This window comes from Centruroides sculpturatus, unplaced genomic scaffold (assembly GCF_000671375.1).
Source record: "Centruroides sculpturatus isolate CEXI.00-Female unplaced genomic scaffold, Cexi_2.0 scaffold876, whole genome shotgun sequence".
Classification (NCBI taxonomy): domain Eukaryota; kingdom Metazoa; phylum Arthropoda; class Arachnida; order Scorpiones; family Buthidae; genus Centruroides; species Centruroides sculpturatus.
Genome location: NW_019385118.1, coordinates 236,100 through 258,984, shown reverse-complemented (window position 1 = coordinate 258,984; position 22,885 = coordinate 236,100). Strand labels below are relative to the sequence as shown.

General features: G+C 30.1%; 1 protein-coding gene across 1 annotated transcript in view; it reads right to left on the bottom strand.

Moving 5' to 3' along the window:
• LOC111635027 (carboxy-terminal domain RNA polymerase II polypeptide A small phosphatase 1-like) overlaps window positions 1-22,885 on the bottom strand; it is an 87,213-nt gene that overhangs the window by 26,375 nt on the left and 37,953 nt on the right. Inside the window, exon 3 of the mRNA XM_023379874.1 lies at window positions 6,470-6,597. Coding sequence (XP_023235642.1) covers window positions 6,470-6,597 — 128 coding nt within the window. The remainder of the gene's footprint in view (window positions 1-6,469; window positions 6,598-22,885) is intronic.

Sequence of the window (22,885 nt, the reverse complement as noted above, 5' to 3'; positions counted from 1 at the left end):
AACAATAAAAGCATAAGAGGATTTTCTGTTTGATATTATCTATTAAAAGTTAATATATAAACGTATCTGTGTGAACAGAATCGCGCGCCCGCGATCTTTCGCCATTATGTTATCGAATTACACAAAATGTGATTCGGCAGCCTGATTTGATCCGTTTCGATTTAATCATTTGCAAACATTTCAGAAATGATTATTTTATTTATTTTTCATTCGATTTTATGAATGCTGCATAGATATTTTAAAGAAAAAAAATCCGTTAATATTCCTTGTATAAATCACAGAACAAAAAAGTAAGTAGAAATTTTACCATCAGCAATATAAAGTTTTATTTAGAATTTTAATAAAAATCATTATAAATAATTGTATGTAGCGGGGGAAAACTGTTTACAATTTTTAAAAAGTCGAATTTATACAAAAACGCAATGAAACGAACTATTTTCGTTATGGTGAGAATATAAAATTTGCAATAAAACAATCAAACAATTTAGTTTTATTATACTGACGATTTTTCGTAAACATCTGACGTACTTTGAGTATTATACAGAACTAAATATTTGTACACAAACAAAAACGACTTCATGTGTAACTAAATGGAAACCAGCTTCTTCAAGGCATAATTCTTAGATCATAATCAGCAGGGAAAAACAACTCTTACAGTATAAGGCTTAGGTACTTTACACAGCCCACAGCGATAATAATAATAATAAAAAAACTTAACACTGCTCAAGGAGGTCAAAGAACCTGTAGGTATCGATTGCAAGTCGAGGAAAATCAATTTTCACACTTCTGGCCGGACTAGTCAACAGACAGTTTCATTAAATTCTATAAATTATAATTATTAAATTTTAAATATTTTAATAAGAGTCTTCATAAGTTTAAAATATAGTTGATGTAAACGCTGACGTCATGATTAACGCGGGAAACACGTACACGTGTACGTAACCTAAATTCCAGTCAGCGGCTAGTTCGTGTGGAGTGGATTATCTGATACCAAATATTAAATATCAAATAATTTAACAATAATCGAAAGAACTACTAAATATACGCGTTCTTGTGATCTTTATTATTATTATTATTATTTTACTAGATGATCTATACATACATATATATATAGCAACAAACGAATAAACTTAGTTGATGGCATACGCCCAACTTCAAAACAACCGATGCAACGATATTATAATTTCAATATATAAAAGTAAAAAAAAAATGGTGGGATATCACCTAAATCCTTACTATCTAAACTTTAACACAAAGTTTTACAAATGTATTTTGAAACGATAATCGTCATAAAGGTTAAAGAATTTTTAAAACAGGAGGAGGACATAAGTTATGATATATGAAATTTTAACCAATCCGTGTGACGTAAATTCTAAAATCGAGGACGTTGTAAAGCAGCTAAAACCGGATTTCTTTTAACATCGCTAAAGAAAAACAAATTCAGATTCGGTATGACTCTCTTAATATAGACGAAGTATAAGCGCAACATGACCACCAATGTCTTACTCTCCGTGACGTCACAGAGTTATGTAAGAGGTCCGACCTTGGCCCGTCGTTTACACTAGTCTCCTGCCCGGAAAGCAACGTTTACATACAAGTGAACTAAACATTTCGAGCTAAACTGCCACTACATATCAAAAAATAACTTTCAAGTCGTTCAAAAATAATAAACAGTTTTCCGATATTATCAAAAATTAATTACACTTCGGATTATTTTATTTCCCTGTATTGACATTGAGATAATGGGAGCGAAGATAACGGGGTCAGAAGATTCAGAATCGTGTTTGTCTCACTCAAAGGATGAAAACAGAACAACTGGTGGCATGCGACCTGTTTAAATTATGAGGTTTCATTCTATGTTATTTTTCTCGCTTTAAAGTAAATGAAATACACCCAAGTTATATTTATTTACCTTAGATTCTGAAATTCTAATATTTGTATATTAAAAGTAAAAGTTATANACTCAAATTATATATATATATATAATAGATATAGATAATACTATATTGCATTTTTATGCATGAAATACAGCTAAAAAAGGTAAAACAAGGCTTTTTTGGGTCGGGAACAGATTAATCCATTTTACATTGATATTGTTTCTTATGGAAAATTTTGTTTTGGTTTGAGAACAAATTGGTTTTTGAACAACTTTTAGGAACAAATTACGTTTGAAAACTGTGGTTTGACTGTACTTTGTTTTTGAACAATATGACAAGTTTTACAGAATATCAAGTTATGAAGGGTCAAGTTTCTGGGACTCTACTGTAATTGTTTTCATGGTAATGTCTTTTGGCATGTCCTAAATGTTTACAATATTAGATTTGGTTGCATGGGACTGCTAAATCTCTCTAGACAGCATTTAATAGGGATAACTTTAATTATCATTGTAAGGTACAAATATACTCAGGCAATCTTCTTGCATTTCAGGAATGATGCACAACCATCAATTAATCATATAACAAATATTGTAAATAACTTAACTTCTTCCTATAATTTCCTCCAATTCTATTTAATTTATCTATCTATTCTTTTAAACTTCTTTAATCAATTTATAATTATGGTAAACTAAACATAATGAATCACTTGAATTTGACAATGATTTCCTATGAACATCAAAAATTCACAACATTGTGAAACCTAACTTACAGGAAATGTAGATGTGTAATTAAAGTTGTCAAAAATGAAGGAATGAGAGAAATTTACAAAATTTTTAACAAATTTGTATTTGGTTAATTAATTTACTAGTAAAATTTTGCCTGTTTAACTTGATCATGGATGTTTGCTAACTAAAATACGAGAGTTTATTTAATATCTACTTCTAATCAGTTAAGCCTTAAAATTTTCTTTTAAGATTCACTAACATTATTCAAGGTTGTTTATTAGAAACTTTAGTAGTAAAAGCATAATTATTTTTACAATGAAAACTTAACACTATTTTTGTATTATAAAGCCAAATCAACTGCTCTATAATATCATTTATACAGCAGTTAGTGTGGCTTTACAGTAATAAATTGGGTTTTGGATGATGTTTATATTTATTTTTGTATTACATGAATGTTTCTTAGAAACATCAAAATGATTTTGAAACATAAAAAAATGTAATGACATTACTACTAAAACAGATTCAGTGTCAAAACTGGAAAGTCAAACTGAATGAATTTTTTATAAGTAACAAATACTAACAAGAATTTCAAAATGATTAATTTTTAATAAANTTAGTCTATACCAAACTAACTTTAGATTATTGACTTTGATGCAAAATGTGAGATTATCAAGTTTGATGTTCTATGTTCAATATTTATTTTTTAAATTTTCAATTACTGTATTTATAATTTTTGTTGAAAAATATACATTACACAAATTTTTAATAAGCGACTTATTATGAAATATAGTACTATATAATAAAAATCGCAACTGATATTTTGTTTTTATATCAAAAGTATTTTTCTTTAAATGTCATTGTTAAAGAAACAATAATGCTAAATGGGCATTCATGGTATCAATGTTTACATAAACGTCAATTAATACGACATAACCACAAATAAAATTCAGTATTGAAAAACTAAGCTTATTTTATATCAATATCAGAAACACTTGCCAATGAAAGAATAGAGGATCGAGATTCCACAGATTGTATAATCTGTTTAGTGAAAGTCCAGAATTTTTAATACTCGGTTACATCGCGTTTTTCTTTGTCTCCTGATAAGCGCTATATAACGAGGGATATTGTATTAATTTCTGCAACACTTCACTAATATTGTATTGAGTAATTAGTTATGCATTTGTTACTGCCTGGCTACCTCATTCTCCAGATCTAACCATTTGTGATTCTTGGTTGTGGAAGTACAAGAAAAGTGTGGTTTATCAAGGACAAGTTGTAAATTTGGCAGTCTTAAAAGACAGTATTACATAGAGGACCACTTATAGTTGGTCACTGAACATACTGTTCATCATCAATGTGGTCCCCATTCTGAAAGTGTGAAATTTTCAGAATGGAGGACTACATTAAGCAAACTTAGAAAGTTTAATTGATATAACAAAGGCAATCCCCGTTGGCACCATTTTTGACTACTGGCATATGGCCTACCTACTGTAGTAACTTGTTTATATTTACAGTTGGCAGATGGCACATGTTTCAATTGTACGGTAATTTCCACATGTGAGTAAATGTGATGCAGAAAGAAGACAAAAAAGCTGGCCACAGATTTAGAGAGACAAATGGTCAACTCTATATACTTCCTGTGTTAAAGAAAGTTGATGGCCTGACCAATCAACAATGGAATTTCCGATTCAGAAGTTAGTGGTGCCAAGCTTACCTGGCATCATTAGACATCATGACACAAACCATCGATGACGTTGTTATTCAAATTAGATTTCAACAATTGCTAGGTGTGTGGTGCAAGAGACTCCCATTGCACAGCAGCTCAACTTTCAGCTATTTTTCCTAGTTAAGAAAGAAAGAATTTATCACAATAAAGTTACAAAAATAACAAAGTAGAGCTAAATCCTTAATAGTTTCATTACTCAACACCTCCAGCAGTCTCCATTTGTTGTTACTGGGCTTGATTCTTTAATTATAAAATTACAAATTTTCATTTGTCATCACAAGTGTACTTTGTGATGTGTGATCATCAATCAAAAACAGTGTTTCCATCCATCCATGAGATGGGAATACTGTTTTTGCAAATTACGTAATTTTTTTCTTTCCAACATTGAACAGTCACACAAATACCATTCTTCTATTTTGGAACTGGCACATGTCATTTGTCACTCATTATTTTTCTGTTTTTAAGGTGTCACTTACCTACAATCAAAGGGCATACCTACGGGTAGTCCCATTTCTGGTACACTTTGTGAACCAGTTCTTTGATGTTTTGAGCAGTAAGTATTTCTAGCCTTTCAAGATCACATTCTTCTTTACTCCAGATACATTGATGACATTCTCATTGTCTGTCAGGTGTTTCACCTATTCAAACCTTCCTTGATACCATCAATCATAATGCCCATGGATTAACATTAAACTTGGAACAACAAACTAATAGACAAGTAGATTTCCTGGATCTTTAATGAAGGTACTATTACAGTGACAAAGGTCTTTTGATGTATGTCACGTACATCAAAAGACCTTTGTCCTCTTTTTATTCCACCTGCTTATAAGTCCACTATCTTTAGGGTCCTAATTGGAAGAGCATTGTTAAATCTCTCTCAGATGGAAGGAATTTGTCACATTTACCATTTGGCTATATCTTTATGTTAGTAATCCAGCTTTGTTTGCTACTTAATACAATTATATTGTTTAAACTTGAATTCAAAGTCCAAGAGGACTAAGCTCTTCAAAATAATCAACTGTAACAAACTGTTTAATGGCATTTATATGGATATAACACAACAGTCTAAAATTCATATTGCATATAAAAGAAGCCCTACTGTCTACTCCTTATTTAAGAATGACACGAATCCACCTGATAAAAGCATCCCTTCCAGGAGTTTATTCAATACCTCTACAAGATAACAGAATAGGCCATTCCTATGAGTATATGTAGAGAATCACACCTAAATGCAAAATTTCCAGCAAAGAAACACCCAAATTCAATATTCGAATGTTTTCAGCCATTACTTTATCAGCCCTCTTCAGAAAATGTAAAACAAAAACACCATTCTATTTATAGAATGTAGCCACGTTCTAATTTTAAAAGTTTCAAAAAAGTTCAAATAAAGGCTGTGATGTATTGTATGTGATGTATATTTTAAGAGCCTAAATAGTACTTCCATGCACTTAGTACATGAATGGCATCCATCTTGATGCAGGCTCCACTTCTGTCTGCCCTGTAGATCTCAAGTGACATCAATGTGAATATATTGATATCACTTGTAGAGTTTTACAGATTAAAATCAAGGAACATCAAGACTCAATTTGAAAGCATTTAACTTAAACTACTCTGACTGAACTGCTGTTGCCAGTAATTAATGTTGCCTAGTTAGTGGATTCCCACTATATTTGGGGAAAAACTGTAGCACGTGTGGAAAAATTTGGAGGAATGCTTTTTGTATTTATACAGTATTAAGTTATAAAATAGTGTACCTTTTTTGTGTAGCCAATAATGATGAACCTGACAATATTTAATGTTGCACCCTAGCTCAGGCTTGATATCATGTCACATTTAGTGGAAAAATGTTCAAATTTAGTGGAAACTGGAGTTTGTACTAGTCAGAAGCTTGTTTACAATTTGGCAATATCGTCAGTAATATCCAACAATCGACTAATGTCAGATTACTAGATGTGTCTAAGTAGTGAATGGCAAGATTACCAAGACTGTATTATACAAAAGTCAGCAAACACATGTCAAAGAGTGAAATTATAATATAAAAAAATACAAAGTAATAATAACTGAATATGTCTTAAGATTAATGTAGAAGAAATTATGCACTTTATTTTTAAAGTTATTTTTTAATTTTATTAGTTTCAAACCTTTGGTAAATATCTTCCATTTTCTTCTGGATGAACTGGTGGACTTTGCTGGCTGACAGAAGTTCCAAAACAACATAGAAGTGTCCCTAAAAATCCTTTGTGTCGAGGTTTCTTTGTGGTAGTAAAACCTAAAATAAAATAATCTCATATTAAAAAATAAGTCCAAACATTTTAATACTTTAAAACAATAAATATTAATTTTAAACAACTTACAGTTGTTCGACTGTAAGTTGTTTAAAATTATACCCCCTATAACACTGTTGATTATTCCGTTTTATATGTCCATGTTGTACGAGTCACTTAGATTTTACAAATACGTGTNAGTCTAGAATTGATTAATTTTATGGAAGAAAACCTTTCAAACAACCGTAGTCTGTAAACTTTACACGTGTTGGGCTGCGATTGGCTCATGTATTTAAGGATTCCTACAACGTGAAATTCTTATAAAGTGAAACGTATCTACTACGTTATAGGGGGGTCTACTGTATTGTACAACAAATTTTTAATTTTTTAATAAAATTAAATTGCATATACAACATATATAATAATAATAAAATAAATTATAAAACTTTGCAAAAAGATTACAAAACAGTTATGTATTACATAACTTGTGAATTCTATTATTTACTTCAGTATTGTGATAAAATTGCCAGATAAAAGAAAAATTTAATTCAAGGACAAATGCAACTACAATTATAAATTACAGTTAGTTCATATTTGATAAGTGGCATGAAAACTAATAAATATTTGTTTAAAAAAATATCAAAAACAATTTAATTATTGATTATATATGAATAAATATATTAATTTCTGGTGAATATATTCATTTTCCAATCGTATATGAATTTATTTTTATATGTTAAAATTAACATGTAATATTCTAGAAGATTGATCAACCAGACAACCCATGGTTTCCATTCAAAGAATATAAAACAGGTAAAAATATTTAAACTAATTATAATTTTCAAACAAAATATTTTCTTAAAAACAAGAATAAAAAAACCATTAATATATTAAATTTTAACATAATTTTCTCTTACTGTCATTATTATAAACATTGATATCTATTCTTACAAAAATTTTCAAATTTATTCATTTTAATTACAGAATAAATTACTAAATGGTTTATTTTAATAAATTACCCAAAGCCAATATCAAATTCAAACTTAATGTTTTAAAAGTAAAAATCAATCTAAAAAAATTTAATAATTTCCACATATCTTATTTGAATATGGACCTTAGTTATACCTTGTAGAACAAAAGATCATCAATTATTTTTAAAGAAATTATAATTTATAAAAAACATACAAAATTAATTTGATAAAAACTAAATGTGCAAGGAACACTAATGCGTTAAAACTCTAAATACAGGTTTTAACAGTTTGCTTACACTATGACTAAGTTTTATATTTATAAACACTTAAGTTTTCTGGATGTATCAAAAACTATTTTAAAACAGTTTATAAATATGACATATATAAATATATAATTTAATTAATAAGTTAAATATTGAGTACTTCACATATAGGCTATATGATAAAATTTATCCAATTATGCCCACTTTTTACATTATATATTATATTAAAATACTTAATTATATTCACTCTTATAGTGGTGACAATAACAGATTTCTTAACGTCATTATAAATATCCCACAATAAAAAAAAGTACTTCAAAAGATTTTACTATCGTTATTTAAATGAAATGTAAAATAAATTAACAATACTGTATTGACATTCATAATATTTTAAAATCTTTTGATTGCTGTGTTAAGCATTTTGAAAAGACGAAAAAATTATTACACGATGTAGAAAATATCAAAATATCGTATATATAACGTTCTGGATATTATTTATTTTATTGCGGAAATATCTACTGTACAGTACATTTCGGAAATATGACTTATCAAGAACCTTGTCTGATGGAAATTTGTGTCCGTAATATCGTTGATTAAAACAGTAGCACAATACTAATAACAACAACAATAAAAGCATAAGAGGATTTTCTGTTTGATATTATCTATTAAAAGTTAATATATAAACGTATCTGTGTGAACAGAATCGCGCGCCCGCGATCTTTCGCCATTATGTTATCGAATTACACAAAATGTGATTCGGCAGCCTGATTTGATCCGTTTCGATTTAATCATTTGCAAACATTTCAGAAATGATTATTTTATTTATTTTTCATTCGATTTTATGAATGCTGCATAGATATTTTAAAGAAAAAAAATCCGTTAATATTCCTTGTATAAATCACAGAACAAAAAAGTAAGTAGAAATTTTACCATCAGCAATATAAAGTTTTATTTAGAATTTTAATAAAAATCATTATAAATAATTGTATGTAGCGGGGGAAAACTGTTTACAATTTTTAAAAAGTCGAATTTATACAAAAACGCAATGAAACGAACTATTTTCGTTATGGTGAGAATATAAAATTTGCAATAAAACAATCAAACAATTTAGTTTTATTATACTGACGATTTTTCGTAAACATCTGACGTACTTTGAGTATTATACAGAACTAAATATTTGTACACAAACAAAAACGACTTCATGTGTAACTAAATGGAAACCAGCTTCTTCAAGGCATAATTCTTAGATCATAATCAGCAGGGAAAAACAACTCTTACAGTATAAGGCTTAGGTACTTTACACAGCCCACAGCGATAATAATAATAATAAAAAAACTTAACACTGCTCAAGGAGGTCAAAGAACCTGTAGGTATCGATTGCAAGTCGAGGAAAATCAATTTTCACACTTCTGGCCGGACTAGTCAACAGACAGTTTCATTAAATTCTATAAATTATAATTATTAAATTTTAAATATTTTAATAAGAGTCTTCATAAGTTTAAAATATAGTTGATGTAAACGCTGACGTCATGATTAACGCGGGAAACACGTACACGTGTACGTAACCTAAATTCCAGTCAGCGGCTAGTTCGTGTGGAGTGGATTATCTGATACCAAATATTAAATATCAAATAATTTAACAATAATCGAAAGAACTACTAAATATACGCGTTCTTGTGATCTTTATTATTATTATTATTATTTTACTAGATGATCTATACATACATATATATATAGCAACAAACGAATAAACTTAGTTGATGGCATACGCCCAACTTCAAAACAACCGATGCAACGATATTATAATTTCAATATATAAAAGTAAAAAAAAAATGGTGGGATATCACCTAAATCCTTACTATCTAAACTTTAACACAAAGTTTTACAAATGTATTTTGAAACGATAATCGTCATAAAGGTTAAAGAATTTTTAAAACAGGAGGAGGACATAAGTTATGATATATGAAATTTTAACCAATCCGTGTGACGTAAATTCTAAAATCGAGGACGTTGTAAAGCAGCTAAAACCGGATTTCTTTTAACATCGCTAAAGAAAAACAAATTCAGATTCGGTATGACTCTCTTAATATAGACGAAGTATAAGCGCAACATGACCACCAATGTCTTACTCTCCGTGACGTCACAGAGTTATGTAAGAGGTCCGACCTTGGCCCGTCGTTTACACTAGTCTCCTGCCCGGAAAGCAACGTTTACATACAAGTGAACTAAACATTTCGAGCTAAACTGCCACTACATATCAAAAAATAACTTTCAAGTCGTTCAAAAATAATAAACAGTTTTCCGATATTATCAAAAATTAATTACACTTCGGATTATTTTATTTCCCTGTATTGACATTGAGATAATGGGAGCGAAGATAACGGGGTCAGAAGATTCAGAATCGTGTTTGTCTCACTCAAAGGATGAAAACAGAACAACTGGTGGCATGCGACCTGTTTAAATTATGAGGTTTCATTCTATGTTATTTTTCTCGCTTTAAAGTAAATGAAATACACCCAAGTTATATTTATTTACCTTAGATTCTGAAATTCTAATATTTGTATATTAAAAGTAAAAGTTATAATTATGACTTTAAAAATTTAACATAAAAACTGAAAATTATTATAAAATATTCAACATAAAATAATATCTAGATGTATTCCATAAAATTCGGAACCAAATACATTTTATAATTATTAGTTGCAATGTGGGTCATACATATTAATTATATTTTATTCTGAGTAATAAATTGTCGAAATTTTTTAATTTTATCAAATTGGGCACAGATAATAAACACCTGTCTATTATTAAAAATTATAAACAGAAAATAAATATTAAAAAGTAATTGTAATTAAACTAGATAATAAAACATTACTTTGCTTAAAATTAACAATTATATTAATTTAAATTTTGCTTTCAGGCTTTAATGCATTGTATTAAAAATTTAATTATAATAAGAAAATTAAAACTATTTTTAAAATTTAGTGTATTAATTAATGAGCAAATTATGAAACTGAAAATTACTATTAACCACTAATTTAACTAATTATAAAGTTTCTCTAGCTTTATAGAATTTTACAGGCAAGATTAATAATAACAACAGTTGCTTTTAGTATACACTACTCCATACTTTATGACTAATCAATCTATAATAAAACAAGATTGATTACATAATAACTGTGTCTTCTTATAGTTATTTATATTATGGATATAGCTTCATGAAGTTCTATTACTTGTATAATTTAGCATAAATTAAGCAAAGTTCATATTATTAAATATAATCACCAAGAAAGGTATTGAAAGTTACTACAGTATATGATTCCACTGCAATAACCATTGTAATTAATAATGGTATCAGTATTGTTTGACTGCTACCAAGTTTAACAAGGAGGTAACATAATGCCAACAATTTAAACTATTCCATTGTGAGAAAATAACAATTAAAACACTTAACATTTAATGCACTGGTTAAGACATAACTACATGTTTTAACGACATATTAAGGCTGATAAAAATTTTTAAAGAAAATTTAAAATGGCTTAGTTACCTAAAGAAAGTTGAATTCTGATTACAATGTCATTATTATGAAGTTTTTATAATGTATTTTAACTTGTATGTTTTGAGACCAGCTAACTATTGATAACATTAGAGAGGTTGAGGCAGACGTTTTAAACGTGTAGGATGGACATTCGGTGCCGCTTTCCCGTAAGCCTAGAAGTTTGATGATGGTGTTTGAAATGTCGAGCATGATTCCACCGACTATCCAAACACCATTGTCAAACTTTTAGGCTTACGGGAAAGCGGCGCCGAACGTCCGACCTACACGTTTACACGTTTAAAACGTCTGCCTCAACCTCTCTATTAACTGACTGATATTATCCATTATTACAATATGCAAAGTATACTAGATTATTTAGCACTTAATATCAACTAACACTTACAAAGAAAATCTTTGTCATAAGAAATTACATCAATAGACAGTTTTTCTTTATTTAAGCAGAATTTACTGTATCATAATCCAATGTTTCTAATAACATAAAAATCAAATTGTCATTTATATTGCAACTGAATACTTGAAGAAGATATAATTTTCAACTTGCACATCAATTCAAATAGTCTAATTCAATTTCAAAAAATTAAAATTAAATCAGTTTATCATAAGATGCATTTTAATCATACAACTTATATTTCACATCTAATTATAAAATAAAAACTATAAGAATATTTTTTTAAAGTCAATTAAAAATTTATTACAGAGAAATTTTTCCTGTGTAACTTTGTCATCAGCATGCTAAAACATAAGTTAACATTGTAATTTCAAATTTAATTTTAAAAAGTTTTATCCAAATTTTTTTTAAAATCTGAAATATTTTATGCCACATTTTTAAAACTAATAATAAGTGTCATAAAACCAACACTGCAAAANGAAATTTGTGCACAGAAAATGTTTTAATTTCGTATGAAAAAAATTTATAATTATAATTATTATTCTTATAATATTGTAAAAAGAAACCGTCGATGCAAAATGAATATTTTATGTCCGTATAAGGACATATCTGTAAAAATTTCTAAGAAAGTCAAACTACTCAAGTTAAAACAATAGATGAATTTGAGTACTTAGATCGAACGTCTTCGATAAGAATCAAATTGTCAATCGGAGTTGGCTCACCCCGCGATCTGGGCACTGATCTGGTTACAATTTGTAACGAGGAGGGGGACCAATTAGAGAGCAGCGGAAAATCGGCATCAACCTATCGGAATGTTCGATCTGGGACTCAGAAAAAACTTATAAAAACCATGCAAAAAAAGGATGCGACGTTCTTGGTTCGTAGTTCTTGGCCTTTGGTTCGCAGTGCTCCTCTCCAAGATTCTTGTCATCCGGACATTATCCCACGAGAACTTGTCAGATATTCGGAGGACTTGTCTTTACCCTCCCGTGCCATCAAGATTGCTAAAGTCCACCTTGTAGATAGAAGACCTCGGTTCAAATAGTGTTGTGCAGCCCGGAGTCGATGTCTTCACGCCTCCATCGCCGGAAGAAAAACTATCGCCAGAACAGTTGAACTTTTAGTGTTAAGAACTTATTGCTTGACTTTGGATAGGTGTTACGCCGTTTGAGGGATTTGTTGTAAGAAAAATTTTTATATTTATTTATTAAACGGTATACGATGGAGAATCTGTCTCAGTAAGTTTTTTCACTCCCACATGACAGTGCTGACCACTCGACTGTTGCGACACTTTCTCCCCAATCGACAAACCTCACATACACATATATAATAAGAAAATTATTAAACTTATATATTCATTTATTTATAATATTAATTACATTACATTCCACTATTGAAAAGTAAAATTCTGTCTATAATAATTATGACATCATTCCAATGAATTTATTGTTTTTGTAACTTTCATAATGACAAATCGTATTACTTTATAATCTTTATTCCACAATATTTTGTATATTTCAATAGGAGTTATATGATTTATTTCAACTTACAGTAGAGTCCTGTTTTATATGGAATTGATACATATTGATTTGTTTTTTAGTCTTTATTAAATAAAATAAGAATTACTTGAACACAAGCACTGAAATACTATGACAGTTAACCATTAACTGAGACATCTAAGTGACTGACTAAGCATATAAATCAAGGATATGCTGGATAAAGGGATGATTAAGCCAAATGCAGGATGAAGTAGGATAACAAAAGATTTCATCATGCTACTCAGAACAGCACACAATTTAAAACTTATGAATTGCTTATATCTGAAATTTTCCTTTGAATATTTTTAGATTATTCGATAATGAAATAATGTTTAAATAAAAGTCTGATTATAAGTTCAAAAAAATAAAAAACTTTTTTAGATTGTACTTGTCTTCAGATAGCTAAAACCTTGAAAAGCAGAACTGTAAATAAGGAAACAACTACAGTAGAACCTCGATTATCCGGACTAATTGGGGATGAAGGTAGTCCAGATAAGGAAAAATAATATTGTGGAGATACCAATTTCTAATGTTTACNCTGCAAAATATTTTAAAATTTTATAATTATTAATAAAAATCCTGAAAACTCAATTAAAAAATTGAATGCTATTTATTCTAAATGATATTCATTCTCAGAACTATATTCAGCTTCAGATTCATAATAATATAAAATTTAACAATCCACGAAAAACCTTTTTACGAGTGTTATGTCACTAGTAAATTCCACAAGTACTTTCGACCTCCACCGAGGTCTGCTTCAGGTGGTGACTGGCAGTGTTTCGCCCCAACCGTCGTAACGATGTTGCCAACGATGTAAATAAATAAATGCACGCGTCAGGTTTCACCCCTCTGACTGACACTGTTCGAATTTCTCGAACAAATACTTCCACGCCTGTGCAAGCGTTTCCCCATCCTTGTAGTTGATGCAGTTGCCCCCCCTGGTAGCTTTATAAATCTCCCAGGCCTCCAGGTGACGGATGTGATCCGCGCGGAACGCTTGTCTGAGGGATGAAACCCGATGTGCGCATTTATTTATTTACATCGTTGGCAACATCGTTACGACGGTTGGGTGAAACACAGCCAGTCACCACCTGAAGCAGACCTCGGTGGAGATCGAAAGTACTTGTGGAATTTACTAGTGACATAACACTCGTAAAAAGGTTTTTCGTGGATTGTTATTATTCAACGCAGTGTTAAGTTGTTGGAAGTAATTTATCTTATAAAATTTAAACTGACAAATTAAGAATTTCTAAAATTACACAGCTATTAATGTTCTAAAAGAAAAAAGCAATGTAATTTATATTTTAAATAACAGATAAGAGAGCTGAAAGTTAACACAATGGAAGTGACGAAAATGTTTGAACTGAGTGATTGTGAAAGTGACACTGATATAGTAGTGAAGATAAAAATGATATTGCTTACTATGATTGCTATTACTATTTAGATAGAGATGACAGTACAAAAAAGCCAGATTCAAAGATGACAAAAGAAAGACAAAGAACATCGTAAAAATATTTCATGAACCAAGTGGGAAAGCCAGAAGCAATTCATCAGAAGCTGAATCTTTTTCAAATTTTTGCATATGAACATAACATGAAATTGTAATTGCTTTAATTAATACATCAACAATGTTAATGATAAATTTCAAAGAGAAAAAGACTGTAAAAACACAACATGTAATGAACTCTTGACTTTGATGGGATCATTGTATTTGATTGGGGTAAATAAATGCGAACATACCAATGTTAGAGAACTGTGCTGACTGATGAAACAGGTATAAAAACTTGACATGCAGCAATGAGTTATAAAAGATTTCTGTTTTTACTAGTGCCTTAGATTCGATGATAAAAAGCACTATATAAACATCTCAAAATCCAATATTTTATAATAAGCCAAACAATCGCTGGATTAATTGTACTACTTTTACCATTACTATTAACAATTAAATATTGATCAGTATTTAATTATTAATAGAAGCAGTAAAAGTAGCATACCAGCTACTCTTAATCCAGCAATCATTTGGCTTGTGATAAAACCACTAGAGATGAATGAAGTAAAATGATTAATTGGCAGGTATTCAATCATTTTGATTCTTTTGTACATAACTGTAAAGAAAGCTACAATCTAAGCAAATTTAATATGATTGATGAAATGCTATACTCATTCAGAGATCATTGTTCAAGAATTTAGTACATCCCCAAGCTGTAAAATATGGACTAAAAATGTTTGTTCTTTGCAATACAAAAACATTCTATTCCAGTAATTTAGAGGTACATTGAAACAACAACCTGTCAGACCATATTCTCCTCTCCATTCAATCTTTCAAAAGACATTGCAAAAATGCTAGTAATCCCTATTAAAAATAGCTTGCACAATGTTGCTTGTGAAAATTGGTATACTAGCATAACACTGATTGACTACTTGCTTCTGAAAAGAATTACATTTCTTAGTACTATAAAAAAAAATCCCAGAATTTGATATTTTCTGCCCAGCAAACAAAGAGCAATGAACAACACCATGCTTAGATTTCACAAACAGAAAACACCTTTATCTTTGTGCCAAAAAATAAATCCATAATTATAGTATCCAGCATGTGTGATGATAATATTGTTGATGAGACCACTACAAAACCAGAGATCATACTAGATTACAAGGTATAATATGGCCAAAGGAGAAGTTCACACTCTTGGCAAAATGTGTGCTTCATATTCTGTTTCTTAGGATAACAAAACAATGGCCACTTGCACTGTATTCTGTAATTATGACTATTGCAGGAATAAATGCAAGAATAACTTTCGATGGACTATTCTTGGCATGATCAAGTACAAAGGGAAATCTTTCTGAAAAACTTGTCTGTGTAACTAATGAAAGAACATCTTATTTCAATTCAAGAACTTACATGTCTTCCACATGATATAGCAATCTTTCTTCATCAATGAGGTATGAAAAACACAAAAGATTTATCTGCAAACTTCATGTGATCAAACCAATTTTGTGCAATTTGTATTTGTAAAATATATGCTGATGTTAGTGACTCTCATAGATGTTTAAAACCTGATCATCCCTCAATAAAAGAACTTAGAGCATTGAGAAAGTGGTAGGAATAGATACAGAGAACTAGAGTATGATCATCAAAGTGTTTTACATATATTTAATGTACTTGTTTAAAGTTAAATTCATATGTACCTATTCCTAAATACACTCAAACCTCATTAAGACACCACTGTGTGTTCGATCATGAATTTGGCAATTTAGTGATGTTGGCAGTCTACTGGAAATGTTTATAACATTGCAATGGAGAAAAAATAAGTTTATTTCATACACATTATAATGCAATAAATAAAGCATAATTGAGAACTGGATAAGGTATAAAATAAAAAATGATTTAAAACCCATGGAAGAAACTAAATAATAATTCCACCATGTCCAATCATCAGGAAGAAATAGTTTTATTTGCAGAGACCTTTTATTAAACACTATGCCTCTAGAAAATTATGTAAAAATAGTATAAAAGTGTCCTTTGGTGTCAAGCCAGTAATTTAAAAAAATATATATTTTTATTAAAATGACTGATAGTATTTTGCACATTTAAAACTCACGACTGGACACAGCAAAAGTATGAAGACACTTTAGTTTCTTTCATGAGTTTTAAATATGTAAAATACCATCAGCTATTTTAATCAAACAATGAAAAATTACTTCTTTCTTTTTTAAGTATGTGTTATCATTTTTAGTCAAATTGCATAGCCTGTACTTATCATATACAAAAGAAATAAATAAATTTTTTAAATCATACTGTCCAGTAAATCAAAAACATAATATATATTTGATGGAAATAAGTAAGATTTTTCCAGAACAACAAAACCTGATATGAGAGGAAAAGAAGTTAAAACAGTAAATAAGTATTTTTTGAATGGATACCCAGGGAATTTGTTGAAAAAGTGGTATGATAATTTTATGTTAAACAGATATCAAGTATAGAAAAAACAGGAAATTAAAAAGTATGCATCTTTTCTGTATATTAAAGGTCTATATGAGAAATATCAAAAAATTTTTTATAAAACTTTAATAAAATTAGCTCCAATACAAAATAACAGGTTATCTGAACTGATGAAAATAGAAAATGTTAATAAAAATAATCCATTAGAAAAAAGTGTGGTTTACAGATTACAATGCATGTGTGGAGTTCCAAGTTTTTACATTGGAGAAAATAAACAGAAGTTAATGATCAGACTAGCAGAACATCTCACTGCAGTACAATTAAAAGTTAATTCTTCTCCAGTTTTTTAACATTGCTGTGTTAATAACTGTCAAATTAATATTAATAAAGTAAAAATTGTATACAAAGAAACAAATATGATTAAAAGAACACTTAAAGAACATTTTGCAATAGTTATGCAAAATAATACCGTAAATTTGAATAATGGCATGGTGCCAGCAGAATGCTGGGTAAATCTTGTCGGATATATAAGTTGTAATTGCGGAATGAAAAACTATTAATGGATTGTTATCATAGTTGGCAATTTGAATTATATTGTGCAAGCCTTACTGAAGAGGCCAGTGTGCTGGCAAAATGCATTTGGGGATAAATATGAAGTAATAAAGTGTTTTTCTCTCTATGAAAAACTGGTTTGCCTTTTTAATTCTAATTCTACTTCATTTTTAGTAAATGTTTTAGAGTTGAGAAATCATTAGTCCTCCATAAGTCAGAAAGGAAGGAAAATTTTCATGTACTCGCTTATAGTACAATTAAGTAAGATTAAAACAATGGAGTCAGAATTTATTAAATTATTTATTTATTTTCAGAAAAAGATGCATTGCAAGTACAGAATGTATACTTTTCCTATGCTGAATTTGAATTGTCTACTGTATTACTGTAATTATTTCATGAAAAGATAACTTGTGTTTAATGTCTTACCTTTAATTAATGGAGCAGAAGTAGTAATCAATCAACATCTGTTGTTTCTTCTCCTCACCAATTCTTCTGAACATGTTATCCAGTTGATGATATGGCACATTACACTATTGTCATCACAATATTTTTCCAAAAACTTTGCACTTTCAACAACCTCTCTGGCTTCCTTTGTAGTAGAGGTTGTCTCATCATCTTCCCTGACTTCATTTTATCCATGCACAACCATCTTCACAACCAAAACCAAAATCAGACTGTGATGACCAAAATTAGAATGGGATTGACTTGACAAATTTATAAAAGGAATTGCAGAGTGCCTTCAATGCTTTAATGTTCCAGTGCCCTTAACCAGCTCTTTCTAAATACAGTATGTGGCAACAGAACTTTTAATGAAAGAATGTTCTCCAAGACCTTCCAGAGTCTTAGCCCTTACCAAATTAAAAGTAAATAATCTCATCTATACACACTGTAAAATATACGACTTACTTCTGACTCTAAACCAGTGTTTCTCAACGGGGGCGATATCGCCCCCATGTGGGCGTTTTTCCATGTTGAGGGGGCAATTAGTAACAATTTATATTTTGGGGGTGAAAAACAATTTTCTGGGCAATATAGTAAAACATTATAAAAGAATAATTGGATATTTTATTTGTTATATTGTACAATAATTAAACAAATAACATTATACTAGTCACTAATCTATTCAATGCAGTACGAATTTGGCGTTAGCCTTGGCCCTCGGCATTGTAATTTTAAAGTGAAGAGGGCTATACTATGTAACGGTTTTATTGAAGGGGGCGACGATTTGTTAGAGGTTGAGAAACACTGCTCTAAACCAAAACAGTGCTTAGTTCAATATAGCTTCGCTAACGTTTTTGAACTTAGTTCTTCTTCAGGCAAATAAAATAAAATGGGAAGAAGAATCGATGTTATTTGAACATATCTGTTTCAAATGAATTCTGAAACACAGTATTCCAAGGAAACTCGTGCAATCATCATCTTAATTTGTGCATGCTTCTGTAGATAGAAGATAAATGTATAAACAATAAGGATGAACTATCCTTATCGATAGCCTGGCAAACTCTTATTTATGACACGTGAGAAGCCAAAAGCGATTCTTCTATCTACAGAGCATGCGCAAATTAAGACGACGATTTCCTTGGAATACTGCGTTTCAGAATTCATTTGAAACAGATATGTTCGAATAACATTGATTCTGCCTGTTTTATTTTATTCACCTGAAGAAGAACTAAGTTCGAAAGTGTTAGTGATGCTATATTGAACTAACCACTGTTTTGGTTTAGAGTCAGAAGTAAGTCGTAAATTAAAAGTAATTGACAAAAACATGCATGACTGACAAGTTGTTGACATGACAGTACATAATTTACATGTAGGCCAAGCTTCATTTCCTGCACCTCTGTCAAATTATCAAAAACAAAAAGCAGTATTAAAATGCATTTTTGTGAAGACACTTAAATTGGTGGATAGCAGTTTATCAAGAATTTCCTATCTCAAAAACGTAGAGAAGATTCATTCAGTTGTTATTTCTGGCAGCCGTTAAGGGTGGTAGCTTAAGAAGATATCTTAACAAGATTGATTGTATATCACTTTTTAAATTCAGTGCTGCTCCACAGCATTTGCTGCAAGAGAAGTACAATCACTAGCAAGGTCNTGGATCATCTTTTCCCATACGATTACATATAAAACCAAATAATTCGTTCCAACGCGAAAAACATACTCAAATTAAAGCCAAGTAATACATTTAAAAAAATAACTGTAGTAAGAAAAACAAATGAAAAATGCGAACTAATATAACGTCGTATGGTGAGTTTTTGTTCGTATCGTGGAGCAAAAATATGTTCGAATTTCATGTCGTATCCTGAAAATTTCGTATGCTGGAGCGTTCGTAACCTGAGGTACCACTGTAATGTTGCAGGCTCTAGTAGTGTATATGCAATGTCACAGCAGTTTAATATTCTATGCACAGTGTGCAAGGTATTAAAATTCAGTACACTGTTATCCATGTCAGCAATTGCTTGTTGCAAACAGAAAAACTCAAATGACCTTTGCCCTGACCTTTCTTAAAGAATAAAAGTTACTCCTTATTTAAGAATGACACGAATCCACCTGANAAAACAATGGAGTTAGAATTTATTAATCTTACTTAATTGTACTATAAGCAAGTACATGAAAATTCAAATTTTGTTTCTTTTCTGACTCATGGAGGACTAATCATTTGTCAACTCTAAAACATTTATTAAAAATGAAGTAGAATTAGAATTAAAAAGGCTAGTAAAACCAAACTCCATATATTAAAGGATTATATCACTTTTTTATTACTAAATTTATAAAACTTTAATAAAATTAGCTCCAATACAAAATAACAGGTTATCTGAACTGATGAAAATAGAAAATGTTAATAAAAATAATCCATTAGAAAAAAGTGTGGTTTACAGATTACAATGCATGTGTGGAGTTCCAAGTTTTTACATTGGAGAAAATAAACAGAAGTTAATGATCAGACTAGCAGAACATCTCACTGCAGTACAATTAAAAGTTAATTCTTCTCCAGTTTTTTAACATTGCTGTGTTAATAACTGTCAAATTAATATTAATAAAGTAAAAATTGTATACAAAGAAACAAATATGATTAAAAGAACACTTAAAGAACATTTTGCAATAGTTATGCAAAATAATACCGTAAATTTGAATAATGGCATGGTGCCAGCAGAATGCTGGGTAAATCTTGTCGGATATATAAGTTGTAATTGCGGAATGAAAAACTATTAATGGATTGTTATCATAGTTGGCAATTTGAATTATATTGTGCAAGCCTTACTGAAGAGGCCAGTGTGCTGGCAAAATGCATTTGGGGATAAATATGAAGTAATAAAGTGTTTTTCTCTCTATGAAAAACTGGTTTGCCTTTTTAATTCTAATTCTACTTCATTTTTAGTAAATGTTTTAGAGTTGAGAAATCATTAGTCCTCCATAAGTCAGAAAGGAAGGAAAATTTTCATGTACTCGCTTATAGTACAATTAAGTAAGATTAAAACAATGGAGTCAGAATTTATTAAATTATTTATTTATTTTCAGAAAAAGATGCATTGCAAGTACAGAATGTATACTTTTCCTATGCTGAATTTGAATTGTCTACTGTATTACTGTAATTATTTCATGAAAAGATAACTTGTGTTTAATGTCTTACCTTTAATTAATGGAGCAGAAGTAGTAATCAATCAACATCTGTTGTTTCTTCTCCTCACCAATTCTTCTGAACATGTTATCCAGTTGATGATATGGCACATTACACTATTGTCATCACAATATTTTTCCAAAAACTTTGCACTTTCAACAACCTCTCTGGCTTCCTTTGTAGTAGAGGTTGTCTCATCATCTTCCCTGACTTCATTTTATCCATGCACAACCATCTTCACAACCAAAACCAAAATCAGACTGTGATGACCAAAATTAGAATGGGATTGACTTGACAAATTTATAAAAGGAATTGCAGAGTGCCTTCAATGCTTTAATGTTCCAGTGCCCTTAACCAGCTCTTTCTAAATACAGTATGTGGCAACAGAACTTTTAATGAAAGAATGTTCTCCAAGACCTTCCAGAGTCTTAGCCCTTACCAAATTAAAAGTAAATAATCTCATCTATACACACTGTAAAATATACGACTTACTTCTGACTCTAAACCAGTGTTTCTCAACGGGGGCGATATCGCCCCCATGTGGGCGTTTTTCCATGTTGAGGGGGCAATTAGTAACAATTTATATTTTGGGGGTGAAAAACAATTTTCTGGGCAATATAGTAAAACATTATAAAAGAATAATTGGATATTTTATTTGTTATATTGTACAATAATTAAACAAATAACATTATACTAGTCACTAATCTATTCAATGCAGTACGAATTTGGCGTTAGCCTTGGCCCTCGGCATTGTAATTTTAAAGTGAAGAGGGCTATACTATGTAACGGTTTTATTGAAGGGGGCGACGATTTGTTAGAGGTTGAGAAACACTGCTCTAAACCAAAACAGTGCTTAGTTCAATATAGCTTCGCTAACGTTTTTGAACTTAGTTCTTCTTCAGGCAAATAAAATAAAATGGGAAGAAGAATCGATGTTATTTGAACATATCTGTTTCAAATGAATTCTGAAACACAGTATTCCAAGGAAACTCGTGCAATCATCATCTTAATTTGTGCATGCTTCTGTAGATAGAAGATAAATGTATAAACAATAAGGATGAACTATCCTTATCGATAGCCTGGCAAACTCTTATTTATGACACGTGAGAAGCCAAAAGCGATTCTTCTATCTACAGAGCATGCGCAAATTAAGACGACGATTTCCTTGGAATACTGCGTTTCAGAATTCATTTGAAACAGATATGTTCGAATAACATTGATTCTGCCTGTTTTATTTTATTCACCTGAAGAAGAACTAAGTTCGAAAGTGTTAGTGATGCTATATTGAACTAACCACTGTTTTGGTTTAGAGTCAGAAGTAAGTCGTAAATTAAAAGTAATTGACAAAAACATGCATGACTGACAAGTTGTTGACATGACAGTACATAATTTACATGTAGGCCAAGCTTCATTTCCTGCACCTCTGTCAAATTATCAAAAACAAAAAGCAGTATTAAAATGCATTT